The 20,555-nt window shown below is 36.3% G+C and overlaps 1 protein-coding gene across 1 annotated transcript in view; it reads right to left on the minus strand.

Moving 5' to 3' along the window:
• Positions 1–19,386, minus strand: part of LOC136029374 (large ribosomal subunit protein mL37-like) — a 42,047-nt gene extending 22,661 nt beyond the window's left edge. The window contains exons 1-2 of the mRNA XM_065707692.1: positions 19,145–19,386; positions 2,873–3,103 (exon numbers count right to left, since the gene is read on the minus strand). Coding sequence (XP_065563764.1) covers positions 2,873–3,103; positions 19,145–19,338 — 425 coding nt within the window. The 5' untranslated portion in view covers positions 19,339–19,386. The remainder of the gene's footprint in view (positions 1–2,872; positions 3,104–19,144) is intronic.
• Between the last annotated feature and the right edge of the window lie 1,169 nt (positions 19,387–20,555).

Below are 20,555 nucleotides of genomic sequence, written 5' to 3' on the forward strand. Positions count from 1 at the left end.
TTTTAAGTAATCAAGAAATTGGAGAGCAGCAAGGCCTCCTCTCTCACTCCTTTTTTTCAAAATCTTCCGATTAAAACTATGAAAAAGCCATTTAGCCCCCCAAAAAATTAATATGCAAATTTAGTTTTAATTATTTATGCGTGGAGAGCCAAGATAAAAAAATGCATTAATTAAAAAACGTCCAGAAATTAAACAAAAAAAAAAGTTTTTTTAAATGAAAGTAAGGAGCGACATTAAAACTTAGAACGAACAAAAATTACTCCGTATATGAAGGGGGCTTTTCCTCCTCAACGCCCCGCTCTTTACGCTAAAGTTTTTTACTGTTTTAAAATGTAGAGTTAAGAGAAAGAGTCAAACTATGATGAAAGAGAAATAACAGCTATATGACTAAGAAAAAAAACCTTAAGAAAAAATCACAGTGAAAGCAGAAAATGGGAACTTTAATAAGAAACCTTTCATTAAGACTTTATAAATATCTGAATGACAAGCAATAAGCTTAAATATCCAAGAAAAAAAATGAAGCATCGTATATAAACGCACGTACGTACAGAGGGTCGGGCATTCGGGTCTGTGCCCCCTCCTGAAATATGAAGATCCTTACGATTCAACCCACGATTTGGCTTTTTTCTCACAAAAATTAAACAAAAAAAAAGTTTTTTTTAAATGAAAGTAAGCAGCGACATTAAAACTTAAAACGAACAGAAATTACTCCGTGTATGAAAGGAGCTTTTCCTCCTCAACACCCCGCTCTTTACGCTAAAGTTTGACTCTTTCTCTTAACTCTATTTTTAAAACAGTAAGAAACTTTAGCGTAAAAAGCGGGGCGTTGAGGAGGAAAAGCCCCTTTTATATACGGAGTAATTTCTGTTCGTTTTAAGTTTTAATATTGCTCCTTACTTTCATTTAAAAAAACTTGTTTTTTATTATTTAATTTCTGGACGTTTTTGAATTAATGTATGTTTTGATCTTGGCTCTCCACGCATAAATAATTAAAACTAAATTTGCATATTAATTTTTTGGGGGGCTAAATGGCTTTTTCATAGTTTCCGCACATAAATAACTAAACCGAAATTTGCATATTAATTAATTGCAATTAATTGGAAGATTTTGGGAAAAAACTATCGAGGGAGGAGGCCTAGTTGCCCTCCAATTTTTTGATTACCTAAAAAAGCAACTAGAGCTTTTAATTTTTTACAAACGTTTTCATTGGTAAAAAAATATACGTAACTTAAGAAATTAACTTAGGTAACGAACTTCTATATCCGTATGTTTTTATTGCGTATATGAGGGGGTTCAACCCTCGTCGATACCTCGCTCTTTACACTAAAGCTTAAATTTTGTCCCAATTCCTTAAGAATGACCTCTGAATCACAAAAGCCGTAGAATTAATAGTTGAAATTACTAAAAATACTTTAGCGTAAAGTGTGAGGTATAACGAGGAGGTAAACCCCTAATATGCGTAATAATTTTTGTTCTTTTTAAGTTTTAATGCTGCTCCTTACTTTCAGTAGAAAAAACTTTTCATATTTATTTTTTTATTGTTTTTTTCAAATAATGCTAGAAAATCCTGCCCCCCTTCATTTAAATTCTCTTCCCCCATGAGGAGTTTCTCCACGGAAATATCCTCCCACGTAAGCCCCCCCCTCAATTCTTCCCCTAAACCAAAAAAATCCCCCTGAAAACGTCTGTACACTTCCCAGTAACCATTACTATATGTAAACACAAGTCAAAGTTTGTAACTTGCAGCCCCTCCCACGGGGACTGCAGGGGAGTAAGTCGTCCCTAAAGACATAGTTATTAGGTTTTCCGACTATGGTGAATAAAATGGCTATCTCAGAATTTTGATCCGGTGACTTTGAGGAAAAAATGAGCGTGGGAGGGGGCCTAGGGGCCCTCCAACTTTTTTGGTCACTTAAAAAGGGCACTAGAACTTTTAATTTCCGTTAGAATGAGCCCTCTCGCGACATTCTAGGACCACTGAGTCGCTACGATCACCCCTGAAAAAAAACAAAAAATAAACACGCATCCGTGAACTGTCTTCTGGCAAAAAATGCGAAATTCCACATTTTTGTAGATAGGAGCTTGAAACTTCTACAAAAAGGTTTACTGATACGCTGAATTTGATGGTGTGATTTTCGTTAAGATTGTATGACTGTTAGGGGGTGTTTCCACCTGTTTTCTAAAATGAGGCAAATTTTCTCAGGCTCGTAACTTTTGATCGGTATAACTGATCTTGATGAAATTTATATATTTAAAATCAGCATTAAAATGCAATTCTTTTGATGTAACTATTGGTATCAAATTTCCATTTTTTAGATGTTCCGGTTACTATTGAGCCGGGTCGCTCCTTACTACAGTTCGTTACCACGAATTGTGTGATATCTACGAAATCATAACTACCAAGGGATGATTGATCCTTCAGAGACCCAATACCCCTCTAAAAAAACCAAGACCCAAGACCCATTGCAGAAAAAAATTTCATATGCATCCATAATTTTCGGGAATTTCAGAGAATTTGTCAACAGACATAACAAAGGATTGTTTTAAGCCACCAAAAAGGTCTACCTTATCCTTTTGATGGAATTCTTCTGCTTTGTTGAGGATGGAGATACACAAATTTAAGTGTTCAATATGCTTAAACATACCAAAAGACAGGGAGAGGACAGGAAGTCACTCCCCCCAGAATCTCCGCAGGAGAATAAATTTCTAACTTTTAACTTAAGCTTGAAATTCATCTCTAAAGGCTTTGCTTTTTTTTAAATCTTTTAAAAATTCCATCTAAATCCCTTCCTCTAACCTAGGTTTTAAACAGTATAAACCTATTGACTCAAATTCACTTGAAACAAAAGAGATCAAAATACGAGGTACCTACCTTTCTGCTTGATCATCTTCAAATGTGATAACTGGATTGTCTATAAGAGATTGTACTCGTTCTGGCATGCCTTGAATGACTATGCTTTTTGTTAAGCTTTGAGCTTGCTTCAAGCCACCAAGAAGTTCAGTGGAATGATCATGGTATAAGACAGGCTCTTCTTTCCAATCTGGATGTGTTTTGTTGTTTGGATAAACATAAGGCTCATCTTGAAGAAGGTCAGGGGCAACTCTATACGTAAGAAATCTTATCAATACGAGAAAAATGGGACACTAATACAGCAGTGAGAAGTATTTTGTTTGGTTACAAAAAGTTAGAATTTATCAATGTATTGTGTCTTTATATAATTGGCAAGTGTCCACAATACCCACCCAATAACTAAAATGAAACAAAAATATGGTGGTACACAATAGGTAACTACTTCTCGAGAGTGCTTTTACAATCAGAGTCTGTTGGTTTATTGGTGCTCACGGGAGATTAGAAATATAGCTTTTTTCTTTTTTATTCCTGAAGACTAAGGGCAAGCAAGTATAGCCCACCATAGAAACTGTAGAGATAATAGGTTTCATTAAACCGCGTCGAATTTCATACGTAGTTTGGTGTTGTATAACTTTTGTAGGATTGAGTTGAAAACCATTAAAAAAAAATTTCTATGGGTGGGGGACTTCTTGATATAAGAGGGACGAAATTTTGCGTATAGTAACAAATTGTTGTTCTCCAGTTTTCACAAAAGAATATACGGTACGTTTATTTTCTAAACTTTTTTATACCAGTAGTCCTGTCTTATACTATAGAAGATTATACAGATCTTATGTTATCAGGAAACAAATAATTAATATTTTCGTGGTTGCATCCAGAAATCCTGTCTAAACAGACAGGGCAGTTTAATTTTATGCAATTTTGACTTCCACTTAAATAGATCCGTCAAGAAGAGAATAAAATTCTAGCCCACTGTCTCCCCCCCAAGATGTGCACTTGGGAGCATTTTATAGATCATAATCTTGGCTGAATGGAAGGGTTGTAAAAATTCGCGAATTATTAGTTATTATTAAACATATTAGAAAAGAAAGAAGTAATGATAAATACAAAACTCACGTGTACCAAAAAAATTACAAATTTTTGTTTAAATTCGTTGGATTTGGGTATCAATTGTTGAAAGCTTAAAGACCAAGCTTGTTGTCATATTTTTGACATTCATAATAGACCAGAAAGTACCTTTGGCTATTTGAAAAGAAGTGGGCATGGTCTTGACATCAAGTTTTCCATGCAAGACTTATTAGTATGCAGAATGAAACTGAATTGGTAGGATGAAATATGGAAGAATTCCCTCTTATTTGGTGAGAGATTTGTTAAGGAGTAAAATTGAAATATATGTAAAAACAGTTTTATCTTCATACGCACTAGAAAGGAAAAACCAACTCCACTAACTATGGAAATTTCAAAGCTAAAACTCTAAGGATGGGGTGGCCAACTTATCACTGGCTCTATGGTACTTTCTAAATGGCGCATGTTGCTGCATCATTTTAAGTTCAAATCACTGAGAAGCAATTGGCCAATGGAAGGTGAAACAAATAATTGGAGGAACCAAACAAAAAGTGTGTAAAAAATATTATAAACAGCATAAATCATAAGATACTAAGACAAAACATTTGAAAAAAAGATTGACCATCTGCATTTTCATCATATTTCACTTGTATGTTGCATATGTGACTTAGTGATAGAACAGTGACAATTTTTTGGAGAGAGGAAGCAGGAAAGATTGGAGAGAGAAAGGTTAAAAAAAAACCAAAACAATGATTTTTATTAGCACTGGACAGGATGGGATTTTAAGTTACGGTAGATTGTACAGTGGCCAAACTTAAAGTTGCTAAAGTTGACCTCAGTAGAACTAGAAACAGCAACTTAGTGGAACAGAATGTGTTTATTTACAATTAATTGTTTTTTTAGCCCTTTGAACAAATAAGGTAAGTATTTATCCATAGCTTTTGAGGAGCTGTTCACATAATAGAACATAATTAAAAGTGAAGTTCAAGCTGCTATTTGCTGTGTAGGTATCCACATATCCAATTTTAATAATGATTTCATTCTCAGCCTGTTCAGCTCAAAAAAATTCTGGTGCTAGAACTTTCAGCATGCAATAAGTTAGCTTTAATACTTGACCAACTCTCTTCAACACCCTCAGCAATAAGATGTTCTTACTGATCCTTGTTGCTTCTCTAAAATGAAATGGCTTAGATATTGTTTGGTAGAGTCTTCAGGGAGAGCAGACAGAAAAGAAAAATCTTGAGTGTAAATGTCAAATCCATCAATCCAAGAATTTCAGGAAGGATAGAGCCACTCAAGAAGACAAGATCATAATTTTCAAAATCAGATATGACTTTAGATAACATAGCAGCCAAATTATATTCTAAAATCTAAAAAACTGGGAGCACTCGTGATTCTATATAAAACACTGACAAGTATCAAGGATCTATAGTTGTATGTTTTTGTCCAAACAGACTCAATTCACTCAATAGTCAGAGGGTTAAGATGAATGACGCTAACCTTTTAGTCCATCCTTCACATATAAGTACACTCTTACACATCCAATTCCAGTTCCAAAAATTGTAGGGAGGTATATGGACTAACCACGAGTTCTTTCACCTCTTTGACTTCTTCTCCAGAAAAACTAGCCACTGGAAGCACTATTCTTCTCCAGTCTGCTAACAATGAATATGTGCAATTATGAACAATAATACACTGTTATTGATTGTGGGAAGTGCGAGTACCTGAGCTACCTGTCCCCAGCAGTTTACGGCCACTAGGCCGGCCGGTACCAATACGGCTCCTCCTACTCATTTCCGCTCTCGTCTGCACAATCAAAAACTATGGATAAATCACGTCCTTTTAAAAATTGACTTCTTCAAGCATTAATCATTATTAAACAATATTTCTCTTCTTCAAGATATCAATTGCTGCCTTAAATATCTTACGGTCAATTTCCCATGGTAGGTTAGAATCCAGGATAGCTGTATAAGTATTTGGAATCTTAGACAAGGAGCAGAAATGCTTAAGAGCAATAGTCTCCTCACTCGGAGCCTGGCAATCAATAATATATGCTGGATTGTTTCATCTGATGAAAAGCAGACTCGGCATAAAGGGGAATGATGTAGCTTCCAATTTAATAACAAGCTATTTAGAAGTAGGGCACCTGATTTCAGCCGGTATTTAATCTTGTATGAAATGGAGATAAAATTAATTTACTGTGGATCTTTGCCTGATAATATCTCGCGAATTGAGGTCACAGGAAGGACTAGGAAAATATTATCAAATCAGTTATACATCATTGTAAAAAGATTCAGGTTTGAAAAGTTTTGATAAAAAACCGACTTCAATTTCTTCAGATGATAATGCTGGCAAGACGTTTTTTGGGAAACCTCCATAATTGCTGCAACATCAACTCCTTAATCAGATAAATGGAAAGTTTTGGCAGTTTATTAGGAAGGCTATAAGTATTGACATTAACGAACTTTACTGGTTCCAAAGTAGGCGTCCAAGAGGTTGCAGATCTAGAGGAAGCAAGAACGGACAAATCCACTATGCTCCCAGAAACAGCATCATAAAAAAAGGAATTAACCGTTAAGTGAACAAGTTCTAGCAAAGAAATCACTTGAGATAGAAGTAAAAGCAAAGTCAGCATCACATGAAGAAACCCTACACAAACACAAACAGGCACCTGGGAAGCAGGATAAAAGTGGTCTGTATTCATTAGTAGTTCACCATGATTGTTTTTCCAACTATGTGTACACAAGATTTGATTCACTACATTTAATTGCACAAACCTGTCCCTGTATATCAGGTAGTCCTCCCTAGACTCATCTGGGCAAAATATCATGAAGAAACACTATTACAAACACAAACAGGCAACTGAGAAGCAGGATAAAAGTGGTACTAGTCTGTATTCATTAGTAGTTCACCATGATTGTTTTTTCAAAACTATGTATAAACAAGATTTGATCCACCAGTGGCATTTTTTCATTTAATTGCACAAACCTGGTCCCTGTATTTCAGGTAATCCTCCCTATACTGATCTGAGCAAAACTGGATTTCAACATATAACTCAAAATACTTCTGGAGAACATTTATTTTTATATCAAAGCTCAAAACTGGGAGAATCACAAGTGATAGCATGTTAGGAGCAGTAAAACTAGCACAGGTGGGGAGTTGCTGTAGTCAATGGTCCGATATTGACACCATATTTATATTCAAATGGCCTGTAAGGAAGATAATAACATCAGGTACTTCTGGTTTTCACTATCGTTATTTTTTTCAACTTTGATATGCAAATAATATTGCTCTTGGCCAAAGTAAAAATATAATTAATTTGTACCTCCTCATGAATAATATAACAAGTATTTTCTTCATTACACTTTGAAGCTAGGCAATACTCAACGTTATCAACCTTGAAACTTATGCATTGGCTTTAAGCGACTCGATTGTACAACCCATCAAGTCATTAAGAATTTTAGTAGTTTTGGTTTGGAATGGAATCATAATCACTGAAATTGCAGAGGCAACATCATCTGTCCTCAGTGACCCTATAGTTTAGAATTTACTGACACATCCTGTGCAGTTCCACGCACAATCAAGTTTAGAAGTAGCAGCAGTTAGGGCTTTTATTGAGTGGTTGCTTCATTGATTCTCTCCAATGGACTATTCATTTTTCGCTAAAATTTTTCAAAAAACAGATTTTTGTCATTTGTGTGTCAAGAGTTTGCCATATTACTAAATCCTTCATTTTGTGTTTTGTTTACCAATCATTGTAAACAAGAAAGGGGACAGGAGTGCAATCCAGTGGAGGATAGAGAGCATTGTAACAATGACAACCATTACAGTCTATTAAGCAACCATTACTGCCAAGCCACTAAATAACATCTTTTTGGGTGAAATTTGAATTCTTCAGCAGGCAGCTTCTCATAACTGATTCAGACTGAGACTGCAAGAAAGTCTTCAAGATCCTTACTGGTCCTGAAATACAGCTTGAACACTTTGGAGCGCTCAAAGCTACCGATTTCTATTGTTTTTAATGTACTTGGATCAAGGGATTCTATATCAGTATGGGTCATACTAGGTGGAACCTGTTTCAAAACAGCAATAAACATTTTCTCTTTGAGCATGGCAGAGACCTCGGGCTTACTAACTTTCATTTTCTCAATGATCTTTTCAGCAGAAGATTTGGACTTGACGAACAATTTCCAGTCCTGTCTCACCTTTTTTAGCTCACTTATTTTGGCTGAGTAGGGGCAGATGCTATCCAAAAACTGCTTGCGAGCAACGGGATTATCAAGAGACTTTGGCATTTTAAGAACAACGGAAGGGTCACTGAATTCTTATCACAGTAGTCTAGAACTTTCAAAATGTCTGCAAATGTATCAGCAACTTTCAGTCTTTCGGTTGGTCGAGTAGCATAATTCGCCACAGACCAAATCGTTTTCTTTGCTTTGCTCACCAAATCATCGGCGAAAAAATCGCAACCAGTTTTGATAATATTGGCATTTGCATTTCCTTTTGATTTCGCCCGCACAGCAAAATTTAGTATAGCGTTATGTACTAGTCTATTCGGCTGCATCCCATGAAATGAATCCAGTACACACGTAGATCCTAATTTAGCGTCAGCTAATCCATCAATTAACAAAACAAACAAATCCAATCTTTTTTTTGCACAATTTCACAGCAAACACAGGTATATTGGTATTTGTACGAGTGACATAGTTAATGTGATTCAATCTTTACACTTTCATAATAGTTTATCCTTGTAACTTGAAAAAATAATCCGTCTAATTTAGTTTATGTTCACGCTTCAAGAGCAAGGTAATATCCAGAAAAATGTTATTTTTTGTTTGTCCGCACTGAATGAAAGCTAGTTGAACACTGAATTTTTCAGTTGAACTATTTTTCCTAGTTGAACAATTTGGAGTGTTTTATACTAGTTAGAGGGTGAACATACCACTGTATGTGTCTTTCCAGGTATGCTGATCACTTCTATTGTGAACTTTATTTGAAACCTTTAATTTTCAAAACTATAGCCTACACAGTTATGATTCATCAATATTTAAATTATTAAATTATAGTACTTAGAAATGCTAATTCTAGGAGTGCATTTATTTCTGGTTGATCCTCCTCCTCCATGGCACGTATACATAAGTTGTATCTAAAATAAAAGAACTAGCTAACATAGTGTAAATGATTCAACAGTGCAATTTGGGTTAAATTTTTTGCAGTTCATATTATTGACTTACCAATAAAGTGAACATACCACTCAATGCCTTTTTCCTGTTCTTTTCAAATATAATAATTGCTTCTATTGCAAAGTCAAATTTAAGCACTTTTTGATCTCTTGAAAATGACCAAAATATGGGGTTTAAAAAGGGCTTAAAACATTGGTCTCAAATTTTAAAACATTGGTCTCAAACTTACTGTTTTGTTATAAATCCATTTTTTTGATGTTATATAATCCTCAAGCATTGATTTTCCATGATTAAGTTTGATGAAAAAACTTTATTTAGCCATTCTCTTTTTTCTTGATGCCAAATTTTTAATTAAAGTATGTGTTTTCAGTTGTTTTCAACAAAATAATACTATGTTTTCTCAGCACCAAAATTATTCGTAGTTAGGTTAGGTCAAAAAGCGCTTAAATTTGAATTTGCAATAGAAGCAATTATTATGTTTGTAAAGAACAAAAAAAAAGTTATTGAGTGGTATGTTCACTTTATTTGTAAGTCAAAAATATGAACTGCAAAAAATTTACCCAATTCGGAATGATTGTTGAAATTCTCCTTCAAAACAGGATGACTCTGCTTAATCATGACTTTGAACTAGAGGCGCCATTTGAGCCAAATCTTGGGTTGGGTATGAATTCCATCTTGCCCCCCCCCCCTCGACTCACTTCGTGTCGCGTAAGAAAACATGCGGGTCTTGGCAGCACATCGATCGAATGTTCTAAGTAAAAATGCATTGTCAGCACCCGTGTGTTGCTTGGAAATGTACTGTAACCGAATGTGGAACTCAGTCACACTTACCTCTAAGATTAATTATAACATCGAAGATCACAATCAACGAGGTTAAGAGATTAAACTGAAAGTTAAAAATTCAACCAGATTACAGGCTGGCCTTCCTCAGCGAGAAACTTTCTTATCTAAGTAAACAATACTTCGGTGAAAGTAATCTTCATTAACGTGCTGAGGGTTGTAACCATCCTAGCCATGTTTTTGGACAAAGCTAATAATTTACATATGAAAGTAAATTCTACTAAGTCAAACATAATGACAATAAACTTCTTAAAATTCTTGAAATCCACTCCCATTTTCTTAGACCTTATCCTACCCTTTAAATGCAAATGAAACATGTTAAACTCCTTGGTTTCACAAACTTCTATTCGTCTTAAGTAGGATATGCATGTTTCAAGAATTCTGGACTTTCCAGGCAAAGGATAGATAAAAGTAAAAAATTTAAAGTGGATTAAAATGGTAGATTAACTTTGAAATGGCTAAATGTTGACAACAATTTCGCTGTGAACAACAAAGAAATCTTTGCTGGACCATTAAAGCTGAGAGGAAGTGGGCCATTCCAGATAGTGTTATTAGAGAGACTTATATCACAAGACCTATGCTACACAATTACACTCCATATGACTATCCAATTTCATCCCTATACTTAGGGAAATTTTTCAAGTTTTTTGCTTCCACTATCTGAATAGTGTTTTATATATTTACACAGTAAAAAAAAGTTTAAGAGATACAAAGAAATAAAGTAAAAAGAGTAGGCATGTTGAATGCGCCAGGATCCACCCACAGGTATTCCCCAAGTATTTCAATACATTTTGAATTGGGTTCCAACTTATGTTGAAAACAGGTAACTTTTTGTTCTGTCGAATTTGTAAGTGAAAATGCTCCAATTTCAGAAAATTATAGAAAAATTGTTTTTTTTTACAATTTTTTTTTGTCAAATCATTGGTACCAAGATATGGTTATAGACTTTCTTGCTGTCAAAATCCAAGATATGGTTATAGTGACCATTTACCTCCCTACGGACTATCATGATGATCAATCAGATAGACTGTTTGCCATAAGCATTGCAAGGCTATTGAAGTGTATTGATAAAATAAAAAAGTATGGACTTTTGTGTCTGATAACAGGTGACTTCAACTGTGATAACATCAACAATAACAAATCCATGTGGCTGCATAAATTTGAACCCTGGATATATATGTATTAAACTGTGAGATAAAACCGTTTTTCTTTGTTTTTTGCATTTTCTCTGGTCTTGTGTTACCCTAGGTGTTGATTTAAGGGACCTACCTCAGTGCTGTGATTGATATATTTAGACTTTTGGGCAATTCATTTTATTTTCAATTCTCCAGGGAATTGCACATCTTCCCGTTCTTCATTATTTACCTATACAGTGTTGCCGGTCTAAATTTGCGAAGTATCTGTTTTTTTGATAAAGCCACAGATTACGTAAGCTGAATCGTTTATCTTCTGCATTTGGGGAAACCTGTGCAGAAGAGAGCGATAAGAAACACGAAGAGCCGTATTGGTACCGGCGGGGTATCCATCCTTAAACTGCTGGGGATAGGCGATTTGAGTATCCGCGCTTCCCACAGGTCCCCCAAGTTCTGAAAACCCCGTGATAAATTGATATCTGTTGGCTGAAAGCTTTTTTCCCCCGCATTTTTTTCCAGCGCTTTTTTCTCATATCATGCAGCCACCTAGCGAAATTAAGGCCACATCAAGTAGAAGACCAAAAAGGACTCATATAAGTCCGAAAAAAGGATCCGACAATTGTCTTGCCTGCAATATTGCATTAGAAAATGATTCTTATGCCATTCTTTGTGATGGGTGTGACAAGTGGATATGTACCGAGTGTCTAGACATGCCTGAGCCTGATCTGCTTATCACGAAAATCTCCAGACGTGTAGATATTTGTATCAAGTGCCCAGCATGTAAATACAGATCAACATCTGTTAATACTCAAAATTCTAGTGTTGAGAATATCGTAAAAGCTACAATAAATAGCATGAAAAATGAGATCATTGATAAAATCCCATCTCAAGCGGCCTTTCAAGAAATTGTCCAAGCATCTTTAAAAGACTTGGAAACATCATTAAAAGCTGAAATCTCACAAACTGTCAGTGAGATAAAATCACAAGTGTCAGCACTGGAAACCCGTGTGTCCGAAAAATGCTCACTCTCTGAAATGCGTTCCAAAGTCCAGACGGTAGTTCTTCAAGAGACAACAAGCATAAAAGCCAATCTTACCCAGCATCTTGATAGTGAGATCCAGCGCCACAATTCTGAAGAAAGGGACAGACAACGTAGAGCCCTTAACATTGTTGCGTTTGGGATCCCTCTGCAGCCCAATGACCAACTATTCATCAAGTCTTATATTGATCAAAAGTATAAGCTCAGAGACGTTCACATCAATAATGTGCGAAGACTTCCGATCCCTACTAACTCTCTGCCATCTGCACGCCCTCCACCTGTCCTTTTTACTGTCCCAAGCCTGGACATCAAAAGGTCAATCATCAACCGCTCCCGCGAGCTCCACAAGGATATACAATTTCGTGGTGACGCATCCAAGACAGAGAGAAACAGGAGGAAGGCTTTAGTTGAGGAGTTGAAAAGAAGAATAAGCTCAGGTGAGCCCAACCTCATGATCTTCAAGGGCCAAATCGTTCCAAAAAACGAGGCTGCTCATCACAGTTGGGAAGCGCCACCCCGGTCCCCTCCAAAGCAATCCACGATGGAAACCTAGTTATATCATCGCATCCTCATGTAAATAGTTTTGTTTCCCCAGTGCTTCGTTTTGATAAATTGTCAGTTGATATTTCTTGTGAAGCTTCATCCAATCCTTCTCCAAATGTTTCCCATGTCGATTTAAGAGCTATTTCTGCTAATGTTAATTCAAATGTTATATCTAATAATTTGCTCGTGTCATGTCAGAATTCAGCGGATTCAAGTTTTTCAAGTACTATATCTGATATTACCTCTGAGTCTCAACAGCCAAATTTCCCGAGTCAGAAGCCCCTTTCTGAAAATACTTTCCGTGTTTTTTCAAGCAATGTTGACTGTCTGACAAATAAGCTTCTAGAATCCGGAGTGCTTCTTAGGGAGGAAGCAGCAGATATTTTTGGCGATTACTGAAACATCCCTACAGATCTCGGGATATCAATTATTTAGCAACTTGGAGCACTCAAATTGTCGAAGAGGAGTTGGTGTTTATGTAAGAGATGGTATCCAGGTTAGTGTTGTAAATCCTACTATGCTTGATATATCTTTGATAGAAAGTGTATGGCTTGATATCTCCATTGCTAATAAAAATTTGCGTCTTGGGTGCGTTTATCGAAGTCCAAGTGCTCCTTCCCTTGAAGATAGTGAATTGGCCCTCAAAACTATCATTGATGAAATGACATAATTTCCCTTCCTAGCTCATTTGAGTTAATAATCAGTGGAGATTTTAATTTTCCTGCAATTGAGTGGGTTGAAGGAACTGGACATATTTCATCTAATAGTAGAGACTCAACTTTTTTATCTTGCCCATCAAATAATTTTCTTCATCAGACTATTGATAAGCCAACACGCTATAGAGCTGATCAGAATCCTTCGCTGTTAGACCTTGTCATTTTGCGTGATACTGATCCCTCATTCGTAATGATTATTTACTGCCAATTGCTAGTAGTGACCACCTAGTTATTCTGTCTGTGTTGTCCCTAAATAGTCGTCCTCAACCTAAATTTCGTCCTCAGACTTTCACCGACTATGAGGCAATACAGCAGGAACTTTCATCTGCAAACTGGTCAATGCTTATCACCAGTGACATCAATGAGTCGTGGCTAAATTTCAAAAAAACTCTTCTTGCTCTTGAAAAGAAACATTCCAGGGTTATTTTTAGGAAACAGCCCAAAACACTTCCCTTCCTCACTAAGGAAGTTAAGAAGCTGATTAACGAGAAATCTAGAGCTTGGAAACGGTATATGAAGAAGAGGAACCAGGAGACCCTGTCATTTTATAAGGCAGTACGGAATCGTGTAACAGATTCTGTAAAAAAACTGAAATCTGCCTACGAGGAAAATTTGGCTTCTGAGATCAAGTTAAACCCAAAATCTTTTTGGAGACACGTCTCTTCTAAAAACCCAAAGCATCATACCATTCCTGACCTTGTTGACCACAGTTTACTACACTCATCTCCAATAGATAAGGCTGACATTCTAAATGCAAAATTTGCTTCTGCCTTTACCCAAAATTCAGGCACCTCCTCACCAGATCCTCCATTGTATGAAGTGCTTTTCCCTATGCCTGATCTGTCAGTAGGTGAATTAATAGTTTTCAATAGCCTTGAGAAGCTTGATGTAAATAAGTCAAAGAGACCAGACGGTGTTCATCCACGTCTTCTTAGGGAGTGTCGAAAAGCTCTCAGCTACCCCCTGTGCATGCTGTTCCGGTTATCTCTTCAAAATGGGGAACTACCGCATGATCGGAAAACATCTTATATAACCCCAATGCATAAAAAGGGACGAAGAGACTCAGCAGAGAATTACCGTCCCATAAGCATCACCTCTGCAGTTGTTAAGGTGCTTGAGAGATTTGTTAATAAAGCTCTAATTGAACATCTTGAGGTCAATAATATCCTTTCCACATCACAACATGGTTTCAGATATGGTAGATCTGTGGACACTAACTTTATCCAAACATATGAATTATTGACTACACTGCTTGATGAGGGTTTTCCTGTCGACATGATTCTTCTTGATCAGTCCAAAGCATTTGACAAAGTTTGTCAAGAATTCCTCATAATCTATTTGAGGGCTGCAGGTGTCAACGAAGGTGTTGTACAGTGGATTATGGGCTTCCTTTCTGAAAGATCACAGAGTGTCAGAGTTTTTGATTTGCAAGGAACTCCTCATTTCTCTTTTCCCACAACTGTATTAAGTGGCGTGCCCCAGGGCACTATTCTTGGACCAACACTTTTCAACTTCTATGTTAACAAATTACCCACCCTTCTTTCAAATCTTATTACCCTTTACGCTGATGACTCAAAACTAGTTGGAAAAGCGGCTACTCCCTCTGACCAGCAATCAATTCAAACAGATCTTGATAGTCTAGAAAGATGGGCTAACATGTGGCTTCTGACTTTCAATGTTGACAAATGCCATGTAATTCATTTTGGCAAAAATAACAAGCATCATAAGTATTTCCTTCAAGACAACTTCCTTTCTGCTGTTTCTGATGAAAGAGATCTTGGGGTTATTTTAGATCACCAATTAAAGTTTAGCAGCCATGCTAAGTCTGTTTCATCTTCTGCAAATAAAACCCTTGGTCTCATAAAAAGAACCATCTCCAGCCAGCACCCTAGAGTTCTTATGAAGTTATATAAGGCGCTTGTACGTCCACGCCTGGAGGTTGGAATGTCATTGGCAGCCCCTTTCTTAAAAAAAGATAGGAAGTTGCTTGAGGATGTCCAGCGTCGTGCCACTAAGATGGTTACCAACATGAATAAATTTCCATATGAAGAAAGACTACGTCGTTTGAAGCTGCCAACGCTGACATACCGACGGAAAAGGGGTGACATTATCTTAACCAAAAAAATCATCTCTAAAAATACCCTTCCCGGTCTCTTTGCACAGCCCTTGCATTCTGGTACTAGAGGACATTCTTTGAAACTCTCCATGCAGCGTTCCATGAGTAGACATAGAAGCCACTTCTTCAACCAAAGAATCATCAATATGTGGAACCAGCTCTCTGAAGAAACAGTTTCTGCTACTTCAATTGACATGTTCAAGTCCCACCTTGATAGGGAATGGCTCTGCCAGGAGTTCCTTTACAATTGGGAAGCTGCAGAGTCCTCCACAAGAGTCTAATCTAACAGCCACAATTTACACCAAAGGAATTCTTTTTTTTTCTCATGGAGCATCACAAGGATGGATAATCCTTATATTGCTCCAAGCTGCAATTTAAGGTAATTTAAGGAGATCTTGAAAACCAGAGCGGCAACAACAGTTCAAGTTCTAATTGTGCTAATATGTTACTCAGTATGCTAGGTGATGAATTTATACTCACGTCTAAGAATAAGAATTTTTCATATATTCATAATTTGGGAAGTATGTCAAACCTAGATCATGTTATGCACACTTGATCAGTTACACCAAGTGAGGTTCTTGTTTCTGATTCAAATTTTACATCAGACCATTTTCTCTGTTGTTTTTCAATATTGATTTAAATTTTAGTGTTTTGCCTTCTCCTGGAAGGCTTCAGAAGCATCCTTATTTTGTTTGTGATTGGAAACGTGCATCTATGAGTTCATTTCAGTCGACTTGTGATGAACTTGCTTCAAACATCCATGTTCCTTTTGATCTGCTGATGGTTAGTTAAAAGAACTATCTAGCAGAATCACTAATTAGGTTGAATATTTATTGTATTGTAGTGAGCTTGTGCATGCATTGCATCTCACTGAACAGTCAGCTGTACTGTCTAGACAAGTGTGGTCTGGTACCAAAGTACCAGGCTGGTCTGCAAATGTTAATCTTTAAAACACATGTAATTTGGCAAAACTTTTGCTTTTGGTTTGGCATGAGGCTGGCTGTCCCTGAGATGGTTGGGTGAATAAGCTTCGAATTCATAGTAAACATAAATTCACAAAAAAACTTTCACTACACCATAGAGCAATTATTCATTCTTCATCTCAGGCTATCCTTACCCACCCAAATAAACTTTGGTCTTCAGTGTTTAAAGAAAGATCTCATGTAACAATGACCTCAATATCTTGAGATAATTGGGTTCAGCATTATAGAAATGAATTTTCAGCTCCCAATATCAGGCTACAAAAAAGTTTTGATGTGAAACTGGATGATTTCTTCTCATGTAAGCAAGAAGAAAACAGTCCAGGTGTTATAATTATGAGGTGTTCTATCTGTACTGCTATTAGAAAACTAAAAAAAAGAAATTGTGCAGTTGTGATAGTATATCAATTCAGCACCTGCTGTTTTGCAGCAAGTTGTTCCTTGAGCACCTTGCTCTGCTTTTTCAAATGATTTTTAACCTGGGTATAGTGCCTGATTCTTTTTCAATAGGAATATTAACACATGTGCCTAAAAAAAGAAAGCCTCAGCCAGTGCTTGTCATTCCAACCTATAACTATGGCTACAGTTTTTTGTAAGTTATTTGAGGCACTTATTGTTGATGAACTGCAGTCAAAATGCACAGTTCCTGACCATCAATTTGGTTTTCAGCCTAGTCTAGGTTGTGGCCATGCTCTTTCTGCTCTTGTTTTGGCCTTGATAGATGCTGAGAAAAGCGGTGAGAGCATAGCTCTTGCTGTGCATGATGTAAAAAGGGCCTTCAATTCACTAATTCATGAGCAGATGATTTTAGATATGGGTGTTGACACCTAGCAGGTGTTGACCCAAGTATGTTAAACCCTTTATATGATATGTATCAAAATTTAAAAGCTAGGCTTAAGCTACCACCAACACTAAACCTGACAAATAACCTGGTGCTTCCCATTAAAAAAGCTGTAAGGCAGGGTGCATTGACATCACCTACTGCATTTAATAACAGCATTGTTAAACCACAATCTAAGTCAAATCTGACATACACTCTGAGAGAGACTGATCTATTGTTAATGAGCTATGCAGACAACATACTTAATCTGAGCTGCCTCCTTCACAGTTCAGAGGAGAATTTTATCCAGTTTTGGGTAGAATATGGAAAAATAGGCCATTAGTTTAATGAAAAGAAATCAGATGTATTGTTGTTTAATGCTAAGCAAGGGTCTGCTGTTGATGTTAGGCTGGGTGGTGCTACTGTTTGGCTTGCCAAATGCATAGTTTGTTTGGGGATCCCTATTGGTTGGTATATGCTTGAAATGTGTCATCTTTTTCATAAACAAATCTCTTTAGCGTATAGCCATGTTGTATTGGTGGATTTTGGCCCATCTCTATAATGCAATGGCACTACCCCATTATCTGTGTTTAAGCCCCTTTTGGAGAACATTCCAAAAGGAAGATGAGAATGAATTGCAGTCTACATATTAAAATATGTGAAGTACCTCTGACGGCTTCCACCATGGACAAGTAACTGTATTGTGACAAGTTGGTATGATATTATCAACCCTAATGAAGCAATAATAGCCCAGATCACCAGATATAACTCTAATATTGTTACTCATCCTTGGGCAATTATTTTGAGGCAATAGGTTTTGTTTTTTTTGTAGTTAGATATACATTTGTTCTTTATTTTTCTTGTGTTTATCAATGGCTTTTTTTGGTAAATTTCTAGTTGATTGACTTTTGGCTATCTTGGAAAGAGGTTAGGTTAGGAAAATGAAGTTTTCAGGGATGGGTCTAAAGGCTGAAGTATGTCCTGGGAAGGTATTTTGAAGTACCCACCTCCACTCCTTCTCTCTCTAAAGAGCCCTGAAATTTGCCTACATGACAGGTCTATAGCCTACCCATTGAAGTTTTGACAAAACATTTTACCATAATTTTCAGTTACCAGTTACCTTTTCTCTGCCTTTAGTTCTGAAAATGCAATTCCTGTTATTTGAGTAGAATTCTGAGCCATGTCAATGTTTTTTTTCTTCAAAATTTAGGAAATGTATTTGCATATCTTTATAACCTTATAAATTGGGATTGAGCAAAGTTGTGAAGCTAAAAACAATTTTGTTGTACTTCATTCAAGCAGAAGATCAATTTTGCAAGGTTTCACTTTTAAAACACATATTTTTTAAGGTCTTCAAAGGTCAGGGCCCTCTAGAGAGAGAGGAAGTGGAGGTGGGTACTTCAAAATACCTTCCTGGGACATACTTTAGCCTTTAGACTCATCCCAGAAAGTTTCACTTTCCTAACCTAACTCATTTCCAAGATAGCCAAAAGTCAATTAGCTAGATTTTACCCTTTTTTTATATCTAAATTTAGGAAATGTTGCCTACTTGCAGTCCTTTGCAATTTCACAAATTGTGATTGAAAAAAGTTTTGTGAAGCTGAAAACTTTTCTTGTACTTTATTTAAACCGAAAATCTATTTTGAAAGGTTTCACTTAATCTAAAAATCTCATTAGCTGCCACAAATGTTTTAAAAAATCAGTGCCCCCCCCCCCTTTGGAGTACAGGCTGTGTAAGAGGCCTACTTCAAAATCCCTTACCAGGTTGTATTTTAGTCTGAAGATCCATACCTGAAACTTCAATTTTCCTAACCTAACCCCTTTCTAAGATAGCAATTTACTTTTTACTGTTACTTACTTGACATAGGACACCTCATAATCTGCTTCTTTAGGTTTAGAAAACTCTTCCAAAGGATCATATACTTTGAGTCCCAATTCTTCACATTTCTGCTTAGCATCATTCTCATGGATAACAACTTTCCCTAAAGCTATCCATTTGTTGTTAAATTGTCTCAAAAGATGCTGTTTTAATAGAGTAGGAGTCACTTTCATTTTTACGGCAGAATTTTTATTTAAAACATATCTATCTGGGTTAGTTGAAAGCCTTAAAGTCTTACCTAGTCTTCCTAAGCTTACTTTTTACATAGATGACAGCACAATAATTGGGAGCAAAAGTGTGTAAATGATTTTTAATGGGCCCAGGATTGGCTTGTCGCCCCCTGTTTTTGTCTTTTATATGACAATCACAAAAAATAAAACTAAATAAAGTGCGACAATATCTAATGGAGCCATGATTGCACTTTCGAAGTAGACTTTCAAAAGGCCATATTTAATGGCTTTCAGTGTAAAGGATTTCTCAAGTCCCAGGAACGATTTTATAGGTTTCTTTCGACTGCAAGAATAAAGCAAGCTATTGAAGTACAAAAGACATAATGTGACAGATGTGTAAAAAACAAGTTATATAGTGGTTCTACTTAAATCAGGTATACCTGATTAATTGTTTTAATAGGAATGCCCGCATTTGGTTCTCTAGATATTTTGAATTTTATCATTGACTTTAAGAAAAATAACCAAATTTTCACCATTTTACAGCCCAAAAATTGCAACGTACATGGTTCTTTCACAGCCACGAAGATCGTCACATAATAATTTCTTAAACCGCATTGGCTTGCCATAACATAAAGAAAGAAAACAATCAAAATGGAGTTTTTAAAGGCAAAAAAAAAAATACTGAAGAAATACTGAAAGCGAATATTTCCAGAAACCAACCACCTCTCTGTGGATACCATTTGAGACCTAAGGAGCTGATGACGTGTTTGATTATGTTATTGGGGAAGTGGCTTGCTTATTCTTAAATCACCCGAATCTCTGTTCGGGTCATTACGAATCTCTGTAGTCCTGAACAATACCCTTGTCATGGAAAATTAGGTTAGCTTGGTTAAATAAAAATTATGGTCTGGGTTATTAAGTATGTGTTCTGCAAGGGCGGAGTAAAATTTTTCTGTTTTTCCCGCTTTTTAAGGGTGTTATTAATTTGGGTAAAATGTTGAGTTAATCTATCCGTAAGTCGTTGATCAGTTCTTCCGATGTACCAAAACCACAAGAGCAAGAAATTCTGTAGGTACCGGAGTTTTCATCTATCGGGATTGGGTCTTTACCTTGATAGACTTGGGAACCGATAGTTTTTCTAGGCCTATAGTTAGTGTAAATATTTTTCTACCTTAGACTTTTGGAAATATGGTCTGAAACCTTTTTAACTTAGGGGAAAT

This window comes from Artemia franciscana, chromosome 7, assembly GCF_032884065.1.
Source record: "Artemia franciscana chromosome 7, ASM3288406v1, whole genome shotgun sequence".
NCBI lineage: Eukaryota > Metazoa > Arthropoda > Branchiopoda > Anostraca > Artemiidae > Artemia > Artemia franciscana.